The following is a 23,922-nucleotide window of genomic DNA, read 5'->3' as shown; positions in this document are numbered from 1 at the left end:
TTGACTTAATAGGGCGCAAATAATATCACTGGACGCCACTGGACAACTTTTTTTTCATTTAGATCATTCGGCGCCCATGGCCGACTCCCGCCGCTCCATAGCTACAGCTCTGAACCTGACGAGAATGAGAAAAGCAGACATTGCGAGCGAAGCGAGCAAGAACAATTTACAAATGTATTTTTATTTGCATAAAATTTGAAATCGAAGGGGTAATTGCTCCCCTGCGCCCCCCTCTGCAGGTGCCCTTGGCCGTCAATGTTTGCCCCCCTTGCCCCCTACAATTGACTTCCGTCAAAGGTTGGGGGGGGTATATATGTTTACTTTAGATACTTTATGCTCACTTTCATGTTTGCTAACATAAAACGTACAAAACTGATCAGGCTCACTACCATTGTTAGTATGTACTGAACTTGAACAGTTTGTCTTCTCGACTAACCTTGTATTAATGCGAATAGCACGTCCCCCCCCCCCTCCATCCAAACCGATTCTAAACACATACGAGGTGGTAGGTAGAAAAACTATACATAATAACCAAAACTGAAAATCAGTAACAAGCCAATCAAACGAAACGACCCCCCCCATTTTTGTGTGAAGATATATAGAACTGGTATACAATTTTGTCCCCCCCCCCCCAAAAAAAAATTCCCATGACGCAGGCGCGTCATGAAACCCGCTGTGGGCACCCTCGCAAATAATTGGTCACAGCGATAGTAAGTCACAACTTTGCGTTCAATATACTTCAGGCGGGAAACCGTTTCAGTCGTTATAAAAATTCTACGTCATTGAGTGGGATGCGTAAACATTACCAAGCAAATTCACAGTTGAATTTCTGATTTTATTCTTCCTGCTAGTTTCGGCTAATCTTTAGGGTAAGGAAATTGATGGGAACACACTCAAAGACAGTGGCGCCAACTTATATGGGCATGTGGTGCTCGAGCCCACGCAATAATGTGCCTGTTATTACATTCTAATTTAGAATAAAGTAATCGCACTTAAGGAAACACAAGTACTGAATTTTATCAAAACATTTCGTTATATTTGTTGCATCTTTGATATATAGGAGACGTTTCTGTGTTGTATATTATTTTCACTATCCGTGCTCACATCGTTATTATGAAAGTAAGGGGCGATAAGGGCTTATAACCAGGATGAAGATCGATAGGCACTAAAAACTCTCAGAATAGGCAGGCAAAAAAGCAACGAAAAGAAAAAGAAGGCACCATTGATTGATTGAGTTGGTGTTTTAAGTCCACTTTATGCACAAATAGGCTAATCGGAACTGGACCTACAGTTTAAAGTGGGGTCCGAACCACTATAGGCCTCCACCCAGGCCGGGATTCGAACTCGGGACTCCTGGCGTCGAAGCCCGATGTGCTAACAACTCCGCCCACGGGAAATAGGCAATAAATCACAAATAACAGCCACTAAAAAATTATTGTATTCCTCACAGAAATGTCTTGCAACTGTTTTTAAACGCAAAACCCTACATTTTCTGGCCAAGGAACAAAAAATACATTTAAGCAAATCAGCCTACCTACGACATATATTATCCCATGACAAAAAAAAAAACCCTGCGAGTTCAATGTTTTTCAATACTTGGCACCACTGCTCAAGGAAACAGTCATTCTCAGATCAACTCTTTTACATCAGAAAACTTTTACAACGTGTATGACATTTTGATAAGGATTACCAAGCTCTTGGAAGTACAAATTTGAGAAGAACTTACGTAACAAATAAACGTTGAATTATCTAATTAGAAGATGAATCTTCAAAATATGAAGGCTAGTTATGTTATTACTCCAACGGAAGTGAACGTTTACTGATGACAAAGGAGTAGTGTTACTTTACTTCAAAGCACATATTGTCGAAGAAGACGCAAACGTTTCCGCTACGATCTTGTTACAGGTTGCATTGTTACCTCATAATAAGGGACTGCCAGAAACGGAAAACTGTGGGAAAAGTCTGCCCCTTAGCAAGGACAACTCGATAAATAATGGCCAAAATAGTTGAACCTAAGTTATACGTATGTCAAGATGAATAGAAAATAATACATATAACTGAGAATTACTTACAAATCAGATTTAGATACCATGTCATATCAATATTAAAATACTGTAATTGTATCTATTTTGAGGAACAAGATACAGTATATAATACAGGTTATTTCTGCCATAAAGTGGTAAATTAACGAATCTAAAAGTTTTATTCTTAAGGGGTTCTAAAGCCATGTTAAAGCATAGGCCAAAATTTCTTTGGATAACCCTACAACTAATATAGATTTGGTAAGGAAGAAATTTTCCGACATCAAGAGATTGTTTTATTCACTAGAATCTGTGATCCTTATATTTTTGTTACGATTGGAGGTATATAAGTAAATAACAGAAAATAAAAGGTCTCCGTCATGTTCAAACTGCTGCGCACAGATGCATTGACTACAATTGACTAACAATATTTGAGGAGGCTGTTTTTTTGTTAGAGTTACGTGCCACAAATATTGCCATCTTCATATGTATAATCATTAGAGTCATTTCACTATTATTTTTTATGTAATCCATTGCATTTTGTTCCGTCTTTTCCATAATTGCTTGTTGGAAAATTTCGTGGGAACAAATAATTGAATATGTGCTTTACATTTGCTTTTGAACAAATAGAGGCAACACTGTCAGGAAAAACATCAAATATTTGCTTTGACGTATCAATTGCAAATTTAATGTATGCTTCAAATTATTGCAACTTCATCAACTCCAAAGGTTATTATGTTGCATTTGCATACATATATTTAATATTTCAATGTCATTTTATAATGGTGAAATAAATAACTCTTCTGTTTACGATGTATTTAAACGACTGCTATCAAATATTTAGCACATTGTTTTCTTCCAATATCCCTCGTTTCAGTTCTCTTAACTTAATAACAACACAAACGTGACGTCATTTATTGACAGTAAATGTTGCTTCATTATCGTTTATTGACCAACCTGTATGTAGCTACTTTGATTATAATGCGTAGATCTTGCAACATGGCTCTCGGTTACCATGGCAAACGGTGCTGCCATCTGTTATCGAAAAACTACCACAAAATTGCCTTTAGTACGGCCTTAAATGCATTACATTTGCCACTTTATTAGTGAACACTTTGACACTGAAATAAATAGTACAGTGGGATTCATAAGTATTGCTCAGCACATTGTCCATGACTATTTTCGTTGTTTTTTTATCTTCATCCTACGCATTTTTACAGATTGTATTTTTACGTATATTGGTTCAGAGGTTGTAAGCAGATTGTTTGGTGTTTTGAGTAGAAGCTCTTATTGCACAGAACAGAGGGAGTAAACGTGTTGAAGGACAATTTGCTTGGTAATACTTATGGATCCCACTGTACTACAGTACACTATAGTTTTAGTGAACTTGAATTTTTCAAACTTGACCTAAACATATTTTCACTTCTAATGTTAACATGGAATCTCACAAAATATTATTATCGTCACTAAGAAAATTCACAAATTGTTCAATGTTCAAATGTAACTCAAAATATGATTCAGTCGACCTACGTAGTTAAAATTTAAACACTAAAGAGAGAGATTCATCTTGAACTTGACCCTTGTTTAAAGAAATCAAACATTTTGGTTTGTTTTCTAGCAACTCGAGACCGAACGCAGTTTCGTTGAAACTCGCCTTGCGTTCTTGTAACGACAAGAAAGGTATACTTCTGTGATATTGTTGTAGCTTGGTTACGTACAATTCAACTGTATTTTATGAAAATTAGAACGTAAAACACCGAATTACGTACAAATAAGGTTTAATTAACACGTTTTTAAATTCTACTTTGCCGGGACCTACAGTAATTTACATATAAAACAGAAATACGCAGAAATGAGTTACGTATAAACAGTGGCGTGCCCAGGATTTTCCAAAGGGAGGGGTTATGTGTACATTTTTATTTTCCCTGCCTTTGTTTTTTTTAGAAATACTGGACCAAAAGGGGGGAAACTAGGGGGGGCAGTTTACTTTACCTTGTTACATAAGATTTAGCATAGTGCGGGGGCAAAAGTGGCAGAAAGTGGGGTAGCGGGGCAACTGCCTCCCCACGCTTCCCCTAATCGCCACCACGGTTTGTGAATATTGTGTTTCTGCAAAGTCCGTGGCATTGTTGAACTTAAGGCAACGAATAACGGAAGTCATTGGAACTGTAACACACAAAATATTGAATGTTTTTTATAGCTATTTCACACCCATAATTTCATTTCAGCCACAATAATATGTGTTAATTATTGCACGAACATGAAAAATTCATATTGAAGCAATACTTTTGGAGGGCGCAACAGTATAATGGGGGAAATATACCTTGTTTGCCCCCCTGGGAAAAAATCCTTGCTTGCCCCTCCCTGGAAAAAGTCCTGCGGATGCGCATGAACCGGTTACTGCACGTCACAGATGGGCCTTTGTAAAAAAAAATTAACGGGGTGTTGAGAAAATTTAGGGGATATTATGAGGTGTGGATAAATAGTTGAATAAATGTGTTGAACGTTGGTGCCTCAGTTCAAGTATTATCGGGCCTCCCCGATGGCGCAGTGGTAGCGTCGTCGCCCTGTAATCAAAGGGTCCCGGGTTCGATACCCGGTGGAGGCACCTAGTGGTTCGGATCCCACTTTAAACTGTATGTCCAGTCCCGATTAGCCTTACTGTGCATAAAATGGACTTAAAACACCAACTCAATCAATCAAGTATTATCATTTCTGAAGGCTGAAAAGAGTCAGCCAGAATTTCGTTTTGTCCGAGATACTTTATACGTGTTGGCTTCTGGCAATGTTCATCATATCCCAAAATAACATGACAGCGGGTGCTGCCTGGTAATAAGCAATGAAAGATGAAAAACGCAAATCATTGAATGCTTTGTGTTACTGATTAGACATGCAAGGTAACCACGTTATGTAAGATATGACGAAGGGGTTTTTGTGACTTCGCACATAACTATAAATCATTGCCGATTAAAGCCCCTATCACACGGAACTGGATTCCTAGTAAAAATGCCCTAGTTGGTGCTGAACTGACTTTCTAGGTAGAAATCATGGCCGCCTGGCTGACTGCTTTGAAGGAATAGGACATGTTCTAATTGCTACTTGCTTTCCTCGACTGGATTCTGTGGAACAGCCAATCAGAGCAAAGTTTCGCCATGTGAAGATAATCTGTGAGTGTGCAAAGAAGCGTTTTTGTCTGTGGTTGCCGAGTGTTACTCCAGCAATGTATAACGTATACAGCATGAAAGGCGCGTTGAGTTACACCATCTATGCTGAGTGCATGGTGTTTACATTTGAAACAACTAAAATATTCTTCCATACGTGTACAGTAAACCTTGTAAAGTATGTATTTAAGCAGCGCCATTGTTTTGTACCTAATAACATTTTATACGAAACGTTATTCCTCTCGGTTGAATAGTTATCGGCTTTTAAAAATGTGAAGTGATACATTGTTTACATCTCACGCGGCCGCCATTACAACTTCCCTCGTAAACAAAAGTCTATCGACAAGTACGCTGATAAGTATCGTGTGAGGCGAAAACTAGCAAACTGATAGCAAGCCCTCGCCAACTAGGGCATACCTACTGCAAATCCAGTTCCGTGTGATGCGGGCTTAACTCTTTTTTTCTTCATCTGCGTGTTTTAAGGTATGGGATTGTGCTTGCAATGACAATCGTGCTCAGGCTGGGATTGGAACCCAGGAACTTGTGGCAAGATTGAAAGTACATCGCTTAAAGGCACGAGGAACAGTTTCCATGTCCAGTCAGTTGCAAGGACCCTTACCTGCTCCTCCCCCACCGACCCTTCCCCGTGGCGAGCTGACGAAAGAGGGCTGTGCGCTGGATGGTTCTATAAAGCGTCTCAATCTTAAAAGTCAGTATGGGTTAAATGGAGCGCGGCGTTGCCAGATCAACAAACGGAGTCGCATCGAGTCGCTGTTAATCGCTAATGATTGCGACAAATTTACTTCCTTAATATCGTATAGGAAATCTTCAAAATCTTTGTATTTGATGCATTTTGAAAAAAAAAAGCGTTAGTTACCTCAAGATTTATATTTCGACGTAACTATTTACTATTTTACATTTGCATTATAGCTATGTGTAATACACGCAACTATTGTTACTTCTTTCGTTGAATGTTGTATCCTTTACATAAACAGAATTAAATAAATGCAAAAAACATTAAGATACATTTTTTACGGAAAGCACACTGCACTTCCTACGAACCCGGGCACCTGCCTGCAACTGAATTGTAACCTCGGTGGCACGCAATGAATTTGATACGCGAGACAGCCCACATAAACAAACTAAGATTGCGGAATAAATAACGGTGCTGTGGAGTAACAATGCATTCTAAAAATAACTTCAAACAATGGTCAACACTTTTCTTGGTCTGCACATGTATCGCGACAAACCGAAAAGTTTCTCGCTAACCAACTTTTTCGTGTTACGGTCTGATGATTTATACAAAATATCCTATGTATGTATGTATGTGTATATATACAGGGTGTCGCAAAACTCTTTCAACAACGCTTGGGTGCTGGTAGATATCATAAAAACAAGTAACTTTTCCCTATAAAGTTTACCTCGGAAGCGCTTAGTTTCTGCGCTATAAGCGCTTAAAATCTATCCTGTACGTATGCAACCCAACACAGCAAAAGCTTGCTCTGACATAACTACCAGGGGCGCGTGGCAGGGTTGCCACTAGCGTTCCTCGTTAAGAGAGACGACTTGAAAACAGCAACCTGGGAGTCTTGCCTGAGCAAAATCCAAAACATTAATGATACTTGCGATGTTGTAAGAAGCATTCACAGCATTTATAAACTGACCACGACAAATAATGGGCAGACTGAAATTCAAGATTACGTACTCATTCTAAAATATCTCAATAATTGATCGATTGATTTGGTTTATTTTAATTCGCTTTTCTGCCACCTTTTGCTAATCGCGAAGATGAAGATGATATGATGAAATAACAAATGACACCAATGTCTAGACCAGGATTGAAACCTGGGACACCTGGCGCCGTAGCGAGCTGTGCTAACCACGATACCACGGAGTGTTTCGTGTATCATGCAATATCAACAATTGCAAGGGACACGTAAGATAGGGGAAATCCACTAACGAACAAATGTAAATAATGCGCAAATGTGCAATACGAGTGCCCTTTACAGTTCAGCGCTTGACATAAGTATGCATTTCTTGGCTTTGGTTCTTTATAAGCACTAGTTTTAGTGTGTGAATTTTGTTCATGTCTAAACGACGTTTTTCATTAAATTGAAAGTCGGCGTCTGTGGTGGAGTGGTTAGAACATCGCGTTACGATGCCAGGAGTCTTGGATTCGAATCCCGGCTTGGGTATGAATGTTTGTGAGTGTCCATTCATCAATTTCATCATATCATCACTCATCCTCATCCTCATCTTCGCAAATTAGCCAAAAGTGGCACAAAAAGTGAAGTAAAATAAAGCAAATCAATCAATCAATGAATCATTAAATGAAAAGAGTCTTGCAATTATTTCCTTATGATTGATTGATTTGGTGTTTTAAGTCCATTTTATGCACAGTAAGGCTAATTGGGACTGGAGCTACAGTTTAGAGTGGGATCCGAAACACTTTGTGCCTCCACAGGGAATCGAACCGGGGACTCCTTGATTACAAGTCGACGACGCTACCACTGCGCCATCGGGGATGCCTAATGAGACGAACACGATTAGCAATAACGGTTGCACAGATAGGAATAATTTTCAAATAAACTGTAATAACATTACAGTCTGCGTGTTCGAAACGAGGCAGCAAACACATCATGTTTACATTTGTTAGTTCGTGGATTTCCCCTATCTTACGTGTCCCTTGCAATTGTTGATATTGCATGATTCACGTAACACTCCGTGGTGATGTTGTTAGCAGAGATCGCTAAGGCGCCAGGTGTCTCGGGTTTAAATCCTGGCCTAGACAATGGTGTCATTTGTTATTTCATCATAGCTATCATCCTCATCTTCGCGATTAGCCAAATGTGGCAGAAAAACAAATTAAAATAAACCAAATCAATCGATCAATTATTGAGATTTTTAGAATGAGTACGTAATCTTGAATTTCAGTCTGCCCATTATTTGTCTTGGTCAGTTTATAAATGCTGTGAATGCTTCTTACAACATCGCAAGTATCATTAATGTTTTGGATTTTGCTCAGGCAAGACTCCCAGGTTGCTGTTTTCAAGTCGTCTCTCTTAACGAGGAACTCTAGTGGCAACCCTGCCACGCGCCCCTGGTAGTTATGTCAGAGCAAGCGTTTGCTGTGTTGGGTTGCATACGTACAGGATAGATTTTAAGCGCTTATAAGACAGAAACTAAGCGCTTCCGAGGTAAACTTTATAGGGAAAAGTTACTTGTTTTTATGATATCTACCAGCACCCAAGCGTTGTTGAAAGAGTTTTGCGACACCCTGTATATATATATATATATATATATACAATATACACAGGGTGTCATTTTAATGGCGCCCACGGACCACGGAAACGTATAGAGGACATCGAAACAAACAACTTTTCTCAGTAACATTTTTCTCGTTGGTGCGTCGATTCGACGCTACTGTCGTTCAAAAAAGCCCATTTTGCCGCCTGAATGCTGGCAACCCAACACAACATTTGATAGCATTTGTGACGTCATATCCCGTCGTGAAGCGATGCGTTCCAGGTTTGCCAGGAACACATATTCTGTGAAGAATGACATAGCTACAATCAGCCACATTATTTACCGTAAAACAAAACAAGAAAACACGTTCTGTAACCTAATAGGAAGTAAACAAACTATACAAAAAATGGTAGAAAGAAAATAGAATTCAAGTGGAAGTGGTCAAATCGAATTTTGTATCAGCTTACATGTCAAATATTTGCAAATCTAGTTACCAAGTTGGAATCTACAATTTAGTCTATCCACTTCGTCCTTCTGATACTAGTTGTCTGTGACACACTGAACAGATGACAAAATAGAAATGAAAGAACTCAAAATTCCAAAGGTAAGCAACACATAATATGTATATTCAGGGCATTATGAGGCAAGTGACAAAAATGGTTGAAAATAAAGGGATATAAGTAGTAATAATACCGGCTCTGCGGCGACTGTGTTTATCTATGCACCGGATACACATGTAATAGTTTGCAACTGTGAACAGGGCAGTATATTCCTTACTGATTCATCATTACATTGTTACTGTAGTTGTACGTGTTTTAGCCGTCATGTAACAACGTGAACCTCAGATACTTCCGTTATAAGCACAAAAGTACCACAAGGCATCTGGACACAAACATGTAGATATCAACCTTGCAACGAGATTTGCAAATATTTGACATGTAGCTGGGCGTAAACAGCCACATATAAGCTGCAAGTCCAATAACATGTATTGTTGTTGATATTTATCATGTAGGCTGAGACAAAATCCGATATTTACACTTCATTTTGAATACTTTTTTACCATTTCCATATCGATGGTTCACTTCCCCCTTACCCTGAGGTGACTACTGGTAGGCTATGACGTTCGGTCTTCTGGACGCGTTTCTCGCTTCGTTTTACAGCTAATAATGTGGTTGGTAGTTTGTCATTTTTCACAAAATTTGTGTGTTCCTTGCAACCCTGCCGTGCGCTGTTTCGCAACAGGAAATGACGTCATAGATACGATCAAATGTTGCGTTGGGTTGCCAGCATCCAGGCGGCAAAACGGTCTTTTTTGAACGACTGTAGCGTCGAATCGATGCACCAAAGAGAAAAGTGTTACTAAGAAAAGTTGTTTATTTTGATGTCCTCTATACGAATCTGTGGCCCGTGGGCGCCATTAAAATGACCCTTCTCTCTCTGTGTGTGTGTGTGTGTGTATGTATATATATATATATATATATATATATATATATATATATATATATATATATATATATATATATATATATATATATATATAAACTCTCCTCGTAAGCAAATTAATTTACTCTGGCGAAGAATATCATATCTACAAACACCATAGAAAAAAAACTGGCGAATTTGTTCAAGCGGTTTCATATTTATGGCTTTTGAAGTATTTACTAGAAAAAAAATTAAGCGTTTTGCAAAATTGCATAATTATGGAAATTTCAGATCACATGAATTTATGACAGGTTATATAATGCCGTCAGTAAATAAAGCATAAAAACTGTACAGGATAATGTTTTCACTGTTTGAAATTTTTTACTTTTACATTTTGGAAATTTTGTAACATCTGGCGACGCAGCGGTGGTAGAGAAGGACAGAGCTATTGGCAAAACTCTTGTATTAGAGAGAGAGGGAAGTACTCCATTTACTTCCATACTGACTTTTAAGGTTGAGACAGTCTATAGGAAGGGAGAAAACTTAGCATTACTCTTAAGGGAGTATTGTTTTTCTTCTTCTCTTGGGGAAATCAAACTTTCGATGGTGTACAAAAACACATAAGTGGGAACAGGACATGATATATTTCATTCCGTTGACCTTTGTACACTCACTTCAATTAGTACAACGGCAGTTTTTTTTTTTTATACAACATATTTGCAGATGATACAATTAAACCTAAAAGTGTCAACATACGCTGTATAAAACACACCTTATTACTAACTTCGTTGACCATGTACAGGGGTTGCTCTTCCACAGATGGTATGGAACATGTCAGTACATTACAATTAACAATTATTTTCAAAACAGGTACAAGCATATGTTGAAGATTTGATTTGTGTTCGGAAAAGTCGAAACTTCAATTTGATTAGCCGTAACTTAAAGTTGAAGTTGTTTGTCCGTAAGGAACACATGAGAGCATTCATCATATTTTCTTTCCAATTAACTTAAACAACCGCTTCCACTTGCAACATGGGGAGAAATTCATAATCTCCTGTGCGGTTTTTCTTTTCAATAGCTGTGCCCATTCCGACGATATTGAAAAATACATACCTGGTGGGAAACTGTGCAGTGATTTACGAAACAAGTTCTTATTTTTTTAACAAGTCCATTTACGGCTAATCAAATGGAAGTTTTCAACTTTTCCGACAAATAAAATCTTCAACGCTTCCTTTTTTCGTTCATATATTTTTCTACGCCAAGGGAAGTTGGATATTCCCAAGAGAACAAGTGAAATAATACTCCCATAAGCGTAATGCTACGTTTTCTCCCTTTCCTGGGTCAATTTTCCGTTTGTGTGGTGATACATCAAGCTGGCAGCCATTTTCGGTCAGCAACTACACGGAACTGAATGTAGCAAACAACAGAAACCCATAGCATTCGGTTTAGAGATAGCACGCATGTTCTCCAATTGCATGGCAGAATGCTCAGCTCAACTGGAAGAGAAATCATTATATCCACGTCATGCAATTGAAGTTATAAAAGAAGGGGTTTAAAGTTAAGCTTCCTCCCATCCTCCTCCACCAGTGTAGACTGGTTTCATTGTTACACACAACCCCACCTGTATTTTCACAACCTGATAGACTTAAATTAAAAACTGAAGACACAAGAAGCAAATTCCTACGGATATAATTCCATGATGCAGAGGTTTCCTTGCAATTCTCATACGCATAACCTACTTTGTGTCACATCGTTCCATATTCATTTATCTAAGAGCCAGGGACTTAGCTAGGTTAATTAGTTGGGGATGGTGTGGGTCAAATGTCAGAATATTCTCTATCAAACCATTAAGAAAATTAACAACATTATGTTTAGATTTCTAGAATCCTGCAGGACCCTTAAAACATGCTGTACATATGTATACATAGATCATTCCCCGACATTCGCTACGAGACTCGGCGGCAAGCGGCCACGCATCAGAGCTTGTCTTTCCCGGCGAACGGAGTCCGCGACAGTCCTAGAGTCTGCTATTAAAATTACAGTTTTCATATTGTGTACTAATCTTGACTACAGAAGGTGTTGAAAATGATGTCCCTCTGCTGCAACACATTCCTGGCATCTCCGAAGGAAATTGGCATTTACACGTGCAAGTTCGTCTACTGTAATTCTCCCGATTTCTCCTACAATACTCTCTTTTAACTCACGGATTGAAACACCCGTTTGTTCTCCACAATTCCTCTTTCCGAAGTAACACTCAAGATAAATCCTTTGTTGTAATGTAAACTTTTGTGGTGCCATATTAAGCCACAATCTTCAACACACGGACACGACACAACACAACTTCCGAGGGAAGATTATACTGGCGACAGTCTGCAATGTCAACAGAAAGGGAAAGAGAGCGAAGGCAGGGAGAGCGAAAAAAAACAACAGACTGTAGCGTGCGACTGTCGCGGACCCCGTTCACCGGGAAAGACAAGCGGTGACGCTGGGCCGCTTGCCGCCGAGTCTCGTAGCGAATGTCAGGGAATGCTCTGGAGGGTAGGGCAGTACACCCAACGGCGAAATAAACAGTATGCAAATTGTCCACCACCATTTTAATTCGGCCTGTATTACTCATTGTGATGATAATGAATTGAAATAATGAAGTCAATACGCAGAGAACAATGCCTGCTTCGAACAAACATAGTTTCATTCCTTAAAACAACACAGGATGTAGAATAAAAAAGTAATGAAAGTAGTGGTGGACAATTTGCCTACCATTATCTTTGCAGTTGACTGTACAAGGAATGAGAGGTGTAACCACAAATTTTTGTCTGGGGGGTTAAGTATTTAGATCAATTAGCATTGCCAGAATTTTTTACTGGAGGTCAACCCAATGATAAAACTTTAATAATAAAAGTAATAATAATAATAATTAGTAGTAGTAGTATTAATATGCTTAAAATTATTATAAACTAATAACCCAATTAGAAGAAATTTATTATCACTATTATTATTATCATACGCTAGAGGAAACTTTTCAACTCCATCCACTACATGAATGATTATCCAGCAAAGCGGTAATTTTTTTTCATATTTTTTGGGACATTTCCACAATCGGAAAATAGCAGAACTACAGATTAGTTTCCTTCCTTGGAAAAAAGATTGGATGTCTTCATCTTATAAGCGTGATTTAAATATATTTGATTTCACGCAATCACCGTAAAATGACTGAAGCTGAACTACATATTATTTACCTCTCTCTTTAGAAAAGATTGGATACCTCCTCGTTAAAAACGTAATTTTAATATTTGCTTCTAGCGCCATCACCGGAAAATTGTTGAAGTATAGATTATTTTCCTCCCTTTAGAAAAGATTGGATTCCTCCATGTTAAAAGCGCGACTTTAATACATTTGATTCCAGCGCCATGATCGGGAAATGGCTGAACTATAAATTATTTACGTCCCATGGGAAAAGATTGGATACCTCTGTGAAAAGCGTAATTAATGTGTTTGATTTTAGCGCCATCATCGGAAAATGACTGAACTACAGACCTCCTCCGAGAAAGATCGGATACTTCATCTTGAAAGCCAGATTTTAGTATATTTGATTTCAGCGCCATCATCGGGAAGTAGCAGAACTACAAACCATGTACCTCCCTTTGGAGGTAAGTATCCATTCCCAGGAGGAGGTAAATAATCTATAGTTCAGCCATTTCCCGACGATGGCGCTGGAATGGAATCAAATATATTAAAATTACGCTTTTAACATTGAGGTTTCCAATCTTTTCCAAAGGAAGCTAAATTATATGTAAACTCCTTGTCATGCTTACTTTACAGTGACGTATTATCAGCATTGCAACCCTGCAACTTTTGTTTGTCACTGCATGCCTTCGGAGAGAGTCATTAGATAAGAGTTTAATTAGGTTAGGACATTCCAGAAGTGTGTTTTTGTGAGAGAAATATTATTTCTGGTATTAATATTTGTTGAGATTCAAGAAGTATATTAGGGTTTTAAATTTAATTTATTAAAAAATCGAACCTGTTAATACTGAGGGGTTGGCAACGAGCCCAGCCTAGCCGCGTTTCCGAATGTTGCGCACAAGAATATAGTTCCTTAGAATATAACAAACAAGGACGTATGAAGTAAAAAATATATAGATTGAAAATAGTAAATATTGAACATTCTTTAAAATTAAAAGTATTTATTACCTCTTCCATGGTAAATGTAAGATAGAGAATGTCAAATACATTGGTTCGCTGGCCAAGCCAGCAACAAAGATGGGAGTTCACAAAGAGGCTAAGAGCAAGCTTATATTTGTCTGCTTCAGTACCCAGTAGAAAAACATGGCGTCGTCTGCTAGCAGTTCGGTCGTTTCACCGGCTTGTTATTTCAAAGCGCACCGGAAAGGGAAACCTTTGAATAGTCAGGCGAAGCAAATTGTTTTAAATGTTTATTCGTATTTGCGGCGTGCTTGCCCGGGTGAGTCTGTGTGTGCAAGTGTTGAAAAAACTTCGTGTATGACAGGTGTTTGCGAGAGCGCTATTTTTAAAATGAAGAAGGAATTTCGGCAAACAGGAAGGGTGACAACGCCTGGGAAGAAAAGACCTCGTGCGATCGGGAAGTTAACTCGGATGGCCACAATGGATGACTTCACGAAGAGTGCAATTCGTAGGAAAGTTCACATGTTCTGGGGCAACGGGAGAACTGAAATTCCAACTGTTGAGAAAGTGACCGCTGCAATCGCGAGTGATCCTGATTTGCCGTCCGTGTCTCCCCGAACAATGAGTCGTGTGCTACATGACCTGGGTTTCATGTTTACGAAAAGAAAGCGATCTTCAGCTCTGATTGAACGAGATGACATTGTTGTCTGGCGACACCAATATCTGCGTTCAATAAAGCGATACCGCCAAGAAAACAGAACCATTTATTATTTGGACGAAAGGTGGGTTAATGCTGGACATACTGAAAACAAAACTTGGGAAGACACAACAGTGGTTTCGCACCGACAGGCTTTCCTTCATGGACTCAGTGTTGGATCAAAGCAGCCGTCAGGGAAAGGGGGGAGGATCATTGTCGTTCACATCGGAAGCGACGAAGGTTTTGTGGATGGCGGTTGTTTGTTGTTTCGTGCCAAGAAAGGTGTCGGCGACTATTACCAGGAAATGGATGGACGACGTTTCGAGGAGTGGTTCGCCAGAATTTTACCGAAATTACAGCCAAACAGCATCATTGTTATGGATAATGCTCCTTACCATTCCGTTCGCCTCGAGAATGTGCCGACCAATGCATGGCGGAAAGGTGATATCCAGCAGTGGCTTTCGCAGAAGGCTCGCGAGGAAACCGAGCAAAACCAAAAAAAGTTCGCATGGACAGATTGCATGATTAAAGCTGAACTCCTGCAACTTGTGGATGGTGTGAAAGGAATGTACCGTGAATATAGAGTGGACCGAGCTGCTAGAGAAGCGGGACATTCGGTTCTTAGGTTGCCTCCATATCACTTCGAATTCAATCCCATTGAATTAGTGTGGAGTGAGGTGAAGCGTTACGTTACTTCCAACAACAAACATTTCAAGTTGAACGAAGTGGAGTCGTTATTTCACGAGGGATTACAGCTAGTGACACCTGATAAGTGGAAAAGCTACGTTAAGCACGCAATCAACGAGGAACAAAAATTTTGGGACTTGGATAATTTGATTGACAAAACTGTGGACCCACTCATAATTGAAATTGGATCAGGAACATCAAGTGATGCCACTTCCGATGACGAAGTTATGAGTGGAGTAGAGGAGTTACAGTCATCATAATGGTAAGTTTGCTGTTTTTATTTATTTATTAAAAATACCATTAGGTTTATATTTATAAATGAAAGATTTGTTATGAACAAGTACGATTCAGTTGAAATGTTTTTTCTTCTTCCGAATTTGTGAATTAATTCAATAGCTTTCCATTACACGATATTTGTTTGACTTCCTGCTGTAAGATTCCGAGATTCCCCTCCACTTCCCCTCTCCAGATCAGCTGTTAGGAGGAGCGTTTCGCAACGCTTCGTCCGCCACTTCAACAACGCGAATGCGACAGAGAACATTTCCGAGCATCTCGCGGAGTGATACAAAAGTGTAGTTCATGTGAAAGCATACGTCACTGTATAGTAAGCATGACAAGGACTTTAGTTCAACAATTTCCCGATAATGGCGCTACAATCAAATTACGCATTTAACATGGAAGTATCCAATCTTTTCCCATGGGACGTAAATAATTTTTACTTCAGCCATTTCCCGATGATGGGTCTGGAATAAAATGTATTAAAATCACGCTTTTAATATGGAGTTATCTAATCTTTTCCAAAGGAAGGTAAATTATCTGTAGTTCAACAATTTCCCTATAATGGCGCTGGAATCAAATATATTGAAATTAAACTCTTAACATGGAGATATCCTATCTTCTCCCATGGGACTTAAATAATCTATAGTTCAGCCATTTCCCAATGGCGGCGCTGGAATCAAATGTATTAAAATCGCGCTTTTAACGAGGAGGTATCCAATCTTTTCTAAAGGGAGGTAAATAATCTATAGTTCAACAATTTCCCGATGATGGCGCTGGAATCAAATGCATTAAAATCGCGCTTTTAACATGGAGGAAGTGATGTGCCATACGTCTACATGCGTTATCTACACGAACATTACATTGGCTTATAGTTTACATAGTCTACTGTAGACAATACAAACAACAGGGAAGAAGGAAATTCCAGTGGTCTTTGAAAGAGAAAGTATTTTTTTCTTCAAACATCCGCATAATCAAAGTTATCAAAAAAGGGGAAAAGTGACTACCGGAAGAAAAACAAACGACAGCCATAGTGAAAACTGACATTATTTTTTTACACCGACAAAAGGGAAGGCTAAAATTAGTTTTTTTGTTTTATTACTAGGGGTGTGCGAGACAGAATTTTTTGGGTCGGGACGGGAAATTTTTTAATTCCCAACATTCGGACGGGAAAAATGTGCCATTCCCCGACGAAGTTGGGAAATGTTCGAAATTTCCCGAAGCTCTGGAAATCTCGAATTCTAGACATGATTTTCACTTTAAGTGATTGTTTTTGTATTTCTGGTACAAAAACTAACGATTTCCGATATGTTTCAGACATTTACAATGCAGAAAACGTCGAGAATTAACGACCTTTTAAAATGTCCATTCGGTATTTCCCCGACTGCTCGCGATCCCTAAAAGTTTTTTTTCCCGATCCCGCACACCCCTATTTATTACTGCAAAGGAAAGTGCATGTATCTTTATAGCAGATTTTTCCACGTTTGAAATGCTGGAAATATAAGAAATACAAATCTTGTCATTCTACGAACATCGCATTTTTTGGGTATGTCGCGACAAGTTTATTTTGTAGTTCAATTAATACGTAGTGAATTGGTTGAACGTAAATAAATACTTAAAACACTTATTTCTGGACAGTGGAATACTTCACGCTCTCTATTTCCACCTGCTGATGATTGTTGCTGCTTCTAGAACGATGCGCGTGCCTTGCAGGGAGAACGCCAAACGCAATGTTGTCTACATAGTTTACATTGTCTACACCTAGAATGTAGACAATCGTTTACACGTAGACGCACATCACAGGTATCCAATCTTTACCATGGGAGGTAAATTTGTAGTTCATTAGAGCATTTCCCACCTTTTTTCAAAACCAAAGATAAGTTGGAAAAGATGTAGTCTCATTTTTAAGGATGCAATGGGATTATAGCAAAAGAACTATCTTGCCCCTCAATGATGAGTGAGGGCAAGTTGGTCCCTTGTACAACATCCCTGGCTACAACTGCTGAGCCAATTTAAGCTATTCCTTTTATAGGCCCAAGCCATCAAAGAAAATTCCACGTGTCAGACCTCCTGAAAAAGTCCTGTCTACCCAACGGCATTGAGATAGCAGTTAGATAACACCTGGACTAATCTGTATTGGACAATAGTTAAACCAAAACCTGACAATCTGTGTCCCTTAGCGAATAAACTCCAAAACAACACCTAACCTCTCTCTCTCGATTTAAAATTCCAATGAAACGCCACCAAACGAAAAACTAATAACAGAGGAAAGCTAATAAGTCTATTTGACTAAGTCAAATCATGATACTCCAGAATACACAATAAATTCCCTATGGCACGGAACTGGATTTCTAGTAGGAAAGCCCTAGTTGGCGCTGAACTAACTTTCTAGGTAGCAATCATGGCCGCCTGGCTGACTGCTTGACTGGTTTGGAGGAATAGGACATGTTCTAATTGCTACTTGCTTTCCTCGACTGGATTCTGTGCAACAGCTAATCAGAGCAAAGTTTCGCCATGTGAAGATAATCTGTGAGTGTGCTTTTGTCTGTGGTTTCCGAGTGTTCCTCCAGCAATGTATAACGTATACAGCATGAAAGGCACGTTGAGTTACACCATCTATGCTGAGTGCACGGTGTTTACATTTGAAACAACTAAAATATTCTTCCATACGTGTACAGTAAACGTTGTAAAGTATGTATTTAGGCCGTGTCTGGATTGGCAAGCGCTCCGTCCCGTTCTCTCCCGTTGCTCTCGCGTGCCGTCGAAGTTACGTCCAAGTCGTCCGAATCTACATGTCCCCTTGTAGTACGGTTATAACTTTTCCCGCCAGGTGTCAGCCCGAACTTCACCCACCGCGCTCTGGGGCGCAGGCGCACCGCACGGAAGCAGAAGGCAGACGCCAAACAAACATCACAATGATTTCCACCTATTTACTACTCATTTTAAAAATGTAACATGCTATGTCATCATTTACAATTTTTCTACATTCAGTATTATCGATAAAATGTTAAAGTATCACTGAGTTTTACATCGTCTAATCAGTAAATGCTGTCTGCACAAAGTGAAAGTTAGAATATAGCTGCCAAGCGCAGGGTCACAGCGAGTTCAAGCGTGCATCTGTCGCTCCTCTCAGCTCTCCCCTCCGACTCCACGTCTGCCGCGAATTCGGACAACGGAGGTTGCCTCAGTCCCCGGATGGAACGGTGCTCTAGGTGACATCTGCTGCCGATTCGGACGCGGCCTTAAGCAGCGCCATTGTTTTGTACCTAATAACGTTTTGTTTGAAACGTTATTCCTCTCGGTTGAATAGTTATTGGCTTTTAAAAGTGTGAAGTGATACATTGTTTACATCTCACGCAGCCGCCATTACAACTTCCCTCGTATGGGAACAAAAGTCTATCGACAAGTACGCTGATAAGTATCGTGTGAGGCGAAAACTAGCAAATTGGTAGCCAGTCCAGCACCAACTAGGGCATACCTACTGGAAATCCAGTTCAGTGTGATGTGGGCTTAAAATATTTCATAATTAACATTTTCAACCTTAGTTCTAAAACTTGTTTAAAAACAAAAATGGTAATTGGGGGACATTTCAAGGGCCGGGGGCGGGAGGGGTGTTCAATTACAACTTTAGTTCTGGCATGAGTGCTTTCATTTAAAAATTTTGATTTGATGGTGATGGCGGTGTCGGCAGGGCCTAAAAGAAAGGATAGCCTAGGGGCCAAAATTTTACAAATCCTCCCCCTGTGTGGCCCCAAAATCCAGCTACATCTGGGTTGGAAGGACTCAAGTAAGGCATCGACATTTTATATCTTAGTGGTAGAAACACCCTTGTAAAGATAATTATCAAACCAAATAAAATATACAAAAATAAACAACAAATCTCTTTATTATTTTTTCAACAACCCTTGTCAATATAATAATGTATAAAAATATATGTATATACAGACCAAATCCAAAATATAACAGTACAAAATATATTTACGTGCTTGATATGTTAGAGAGCACCACTGCATGAAGTAATCCTGTTCACTGCACAGCATTGGAAAAAGTTTGCAAGACAGGTACATGACGAACAAAATTTATGACAAATTTTACTTTCCCTGAAAATGCAATTGGTCGAGAGATTTCTCTGAATAGTCTTCACATGAAAAAAGACTGCGAGGGAAGAGAAAATATATCACAGTATCGGAATAGCAAATACAGTGTACTTTACACTGAAGAGGATTTGATTTTGGAACTATTGGTATTACTGGTAGTTGCAGTATTCCAGGGCAGTGGGTACAACCGAGTCTCAATAGAGAGCTTAACATTAGGACAAATAAATGTCATTTTAAAGTAAAAGCATACTGGTGCACTATTTTTCAGTTATTCTTCACTTATTACAGTACTCTATTTTGTCCTACTCCAAATAGGGTGACCAACTCTCTCGTATATCCTGGGAACTCTCGTAGTAGGGATATCTTTTTTTCTATCCTCCTGGCTCCTAAAGTATATTTTTAAATAACAAACAAGATCGCAAAATTTACATTCATTCCAATATAATACGAGTTCAGTGAGCCATACAAAGCAATTCATTATGAGCACAGTTGCAAATAGTTCATGAAATTTGCACAAGATTAAAAAAAAATGCTTGGTTCTGCAGAATCATTGGACAATCAGGTTTAAGAAACATTCATATTTGTAAATTTTTATTCAGCATTGTGTAATGTACAGGGAGTCCATAAAGTCCTGCAGGAAACTAAAACTCTATAACTTTTTAACTGTTACGTTTAAGAATACATTTTTGGGGGGTGCGAAGAAGGGAAGTTTAAAGTTTTGTTCTGGCCACACTGCTCAATGACGCTTGCACTGATAATCACGTGATCATGTGACTTAAGATGGCATCCATCCAGGAAGAGGCACAGTGCGTGCTGTGGTTTGCGGAGTTAAAAACTTTTTCAGTGCGGAGAAAGTTCCAAACAACGTATGGGAAACCACGCCCAGCAGACACAAGTATCAAGAGTTGGTATCAAAAGTTCAAGGCAACGGGAAGTGTGTCAGATTTGCCACACAGTGGAAGGCCAGGAACGAGTGACGATGTGATTCAGACATTGCAGGACAGCGTGGGCCGGAGTCCAATGCTACAGACATTGTGCCAGAACGTAATAGGTTAGGCATCATCGATTAGGTCCACGTGAAGTTCGGCAGTTTCTTAATTAACAATTTCAGGAGAGATGGATTGGCCGAAGAGGACCCACACCTTGGCCTGCAAGACCACCAGACTTGATTTTTTAAGATTACTGGCTGTGGGGACATGTAAAGACCAACATGTATTCACAGAAACCAGCTAATCTGGACGACCTGAAGAACAAAATATGTTATGTGATTCTGAATATCCCAGACGAGCACCATCAGCATGCAATTCTCGGTTTCGCAAAAAGACTGCAACAGTGTTTGGACGTGAATGGTGCACAATTGGAGGTTTGGCGATGAACCTTAACAAGCAGAAAAAAAAACTTTGAACCTTGCTGTAAGTACACACATTTTTTTTGTTAATAAACTTAATAGTTTTCAACTTATAGAGTTTTAGTTTCCTGCAGGACTTTATGGACTCCCTGTATATTACACAAAATGTAAATTAATTATTTTGTTTAATAGTATCCATCCCATGAACATCTGCCCGAGTGATGTTGCACTGCTAAAAATGTGCAAAATTTGTCGCGACTAAATCTCCCGTAATTTCAATACCGAAAGTTTGAAATCTCCCTAAAATTGATTGACGAAAGTTGGTCACCCTAGCTTCTAATGTTCAGTATTGACATGTCAATTTTAAAAATATATATTTAGAAGGAAAATTGTCTCACGAGACCACAAGTTGTATCAATGAAAATTGTTACTCGTAATTCTTGAAGCATATTTGGTGGCAAATAATGAAAGGATTCTCTTGGGAAATGAATCAAGTTAGTTCCACCTGAGCTTTCCAGAGCTAACGTCACTTCAATCCATGAATATGAGAAGATATTAGCTCTTGAAAGATTGTGGGTATATCTTGAACTTACCTGGCTCATATCCAGAGATCATCTCTTCATGTTTTGTGTATTTGATATAACTAAGAACTTTTCTAGAACTTTTAATATGTGCAATACTATTCTCTCCATACTCACCCTATGTATTTATTATATATATAGACTTGTTTATGCTATTGTATTGAGTTTTACATTTAGATATATATGCTAATCTTGTATTATGTCTTATAGTTGTATGTTTATACTATTCTTGTATTAGGTATGTCTAATATTTGTATGTGTATACTATTCTTGTATTATGTTTTATATTTGTATGTTTATACTATTGTATTATGTTTTATATTTGTATGTTTATACTATTGTATTATGTTTTATATTTGTATGTTTATACTATTCTTGTATTATGTTTTATATTTGTACCAATGACAACATCTATTGCATTATTGTAATGCTCAATGATGAATAAACATATTGATATTGAAAAAAGCATTGACAAAAACTGCAAGAAATATTCAGGTAATAAGAGCAATTGGAACACACAGATCAATTTCAGTAACTGCATATTTTGAGAGTTCGCATCTTGGTCTTCTTAAATGCATGTCACGCACCAGGTACTTGGATTACTCTCGCAGTCCTGAAATTTGAGCCTCAGACTGAATGAATGCAGACTTCAGTACTGATATATCCACATATCTTTGAAATATGCACAAAATAAGAAATTATTGCAAAATAGTAACTATCTTGAAATAAAATGCCACAGAGGAAAACTAAACATAGTTATTTTTGGCGAACAACAGAAACAAATGAACCACTTTTGAGAGAATTGCTATATCGAATCTCAATACTTCATCCCAGAGGTTTATCCAAAATTTCCCATCTGGGGAAGGGATTGAACTAGGTTTAAGGGGGAGTTTAAAGTAAATTAACACCAGAATGACAATTTTAGGGAGTATCAGGAAAATTTTGAAGGGATGTGTGGTTAAATTACAGTATCATTGACAATTGATCTGATCATCTCAAATGATATGGTTATTGCTTGAAAAGTCTATGTCCTGAGAGAATGCCCAAATGTTAGGCATTCCAATGCCTTATCTTATTATAAATAAAACAAACCTGTTACAATATGATCTGACCACTACACATATTTATGGAATTTCTTGAGAGGTAAAAATTCTCCAAAAATAGAGACAATTCAAGGTTTCAGTCCCTGAACTTTTGGAACAACCCTCAAACATTCATTTTGTTGGACTATTAAATAGGTTTTCCAGAAAATTAAAACAATGGCCAATAAGTGGCGTTTAATATCTCTAACAGTTATCCATTGTTTGTATTCTTTCATTAAGTAGAGTATCATTGTCGCCATATTTATACCAATGATTTCCTCCCCTCTTCAAGAGGGGGGTATATTGAGCAGCACCACCATCAAGACACAGCCATCCTAATACCTTATGCCCTACAGTTACCATTGATGTTCGTTATCACAACCCTTATCCTCACCGAACTGAATACCACTGAAGAAGACGTTCCACTGCTTTTTCCCAACGTTGAAATACTTCTTGGTACTTTGCACCATCTGCCAAGTTGGGCTCAAATTCTCGTTCAACCTGGCGAATTTTCTTCAGCTCATCTTTTGATTTCCATACACCTTGAACAAAGGGAAAAAAATCAAAAAATGAATAATAATTAGCAGAACCCGGATAGTTATATTTAAAATGTTTTTTGATGAATGCACATTGTATATGCAAATGCATATATGCATCATATGCATAAACTTCTTGCATATTTTAGAACCAACACCCTCCACTAAAATTGTATTTTACATTTGTGCACTGTTCATATTGCCTTCTTAATAAAATAACTTCCTATTTCGTTCTGTGACTGCTGTTTATTCTCCAATTTGTTTTACAAAACAAGGAGATAAGGCCGGCTTTAGATGAAAGCATTTCCTTTAGTATTTTTGCTAGCATAAATACTATGTAAAAGCTTCCAAAAATCTTATAGCAGATAGTACTTCACATGTAACTTTTCGGCTAGTTTTTGCAATTACAATGCATAACATATACAGAATGAAAGGCACGTCGAATTACACCATATATGGTGAGTGTGTGGTGTTTACAATTGCAAAAATTAAAATATTATTCCATACGTGCACAGTAAACGTTGTAAACTATATATTTAATCAGTGCCATGCTTCTCTACCTAAAACCATTTAATACGAAGCATAATTCCTCTTGGTTGAATAATTCTCATGTTCTAAAATTGTG

The 23,922-nt window shown here is 38.4% G+C and overlaps 2 protein-coding genes across 2 annotated transcripts in view; one reads left to right on the top strand and one right to left on the bottom strand.

Annotated features, from left to right (window-relative positions):
- The first annotated feature begins 14,383 nt into the window (after positions 1 to 14,383).
- Positions 14,384 to 15,637, top strand: LOC145981715 (uncharacterized). The gene has a single exon (XM_083115121.1). It carries the CDS (start codon positions 14,384 to 14,386, stop codon positions 15,635 to 15,637), a length of 1,254 nt encoding a protein of 417 aa, XP_082971247.1.
- Positions 15,638 to 19,521: 3,884 nt separating this feature from the next.
- Positions 19,522 to 23,922, bottom strand: part of LOC145982026 (glycerol kinase 5-like) — a 55,352-nt gene continuing 50,951 nt past the window's right edge. Inside the window, exon 11 of the mRNA XM_083115591.1 lies at positions 19,522 to 23,303. Within this exon, the coding sequence (XP_082971717.1) occupies positions 23,152 to 23,303 (152 nt within the window). The 3' untranslated portion in view covers positions 19,522 to 23,151. The remainder of the gene's footprint in view (positions 23,304 to 23,922) is intronic.

This window comes from Lepisma saccharinum, chromosome 30, assembly GCF_977018435.1.
Source record: "Lepisma saccharinum chromosome 30, izLepSacc3.1, whole genome shotgun sequence".
Lineage (NCBI taxonomy): Eukaryota > Metazoa > Arthropoda > Insecta > Zygentoma > Lepismatidae > Lepisma > Lepisma saccharinum.
This window is presented reverse-complemented; position numbering and strand designations above follow the sequence as displayed.

Coding starts and splice junctions, on each gene's coding strand:
- LOC145981715 (XM_083115121.1), top strand. CDS start 14,384: ATGAAGAAGGAATTTCGGCAAACAGGAAGGGTGACAACGCCTGGGAAG.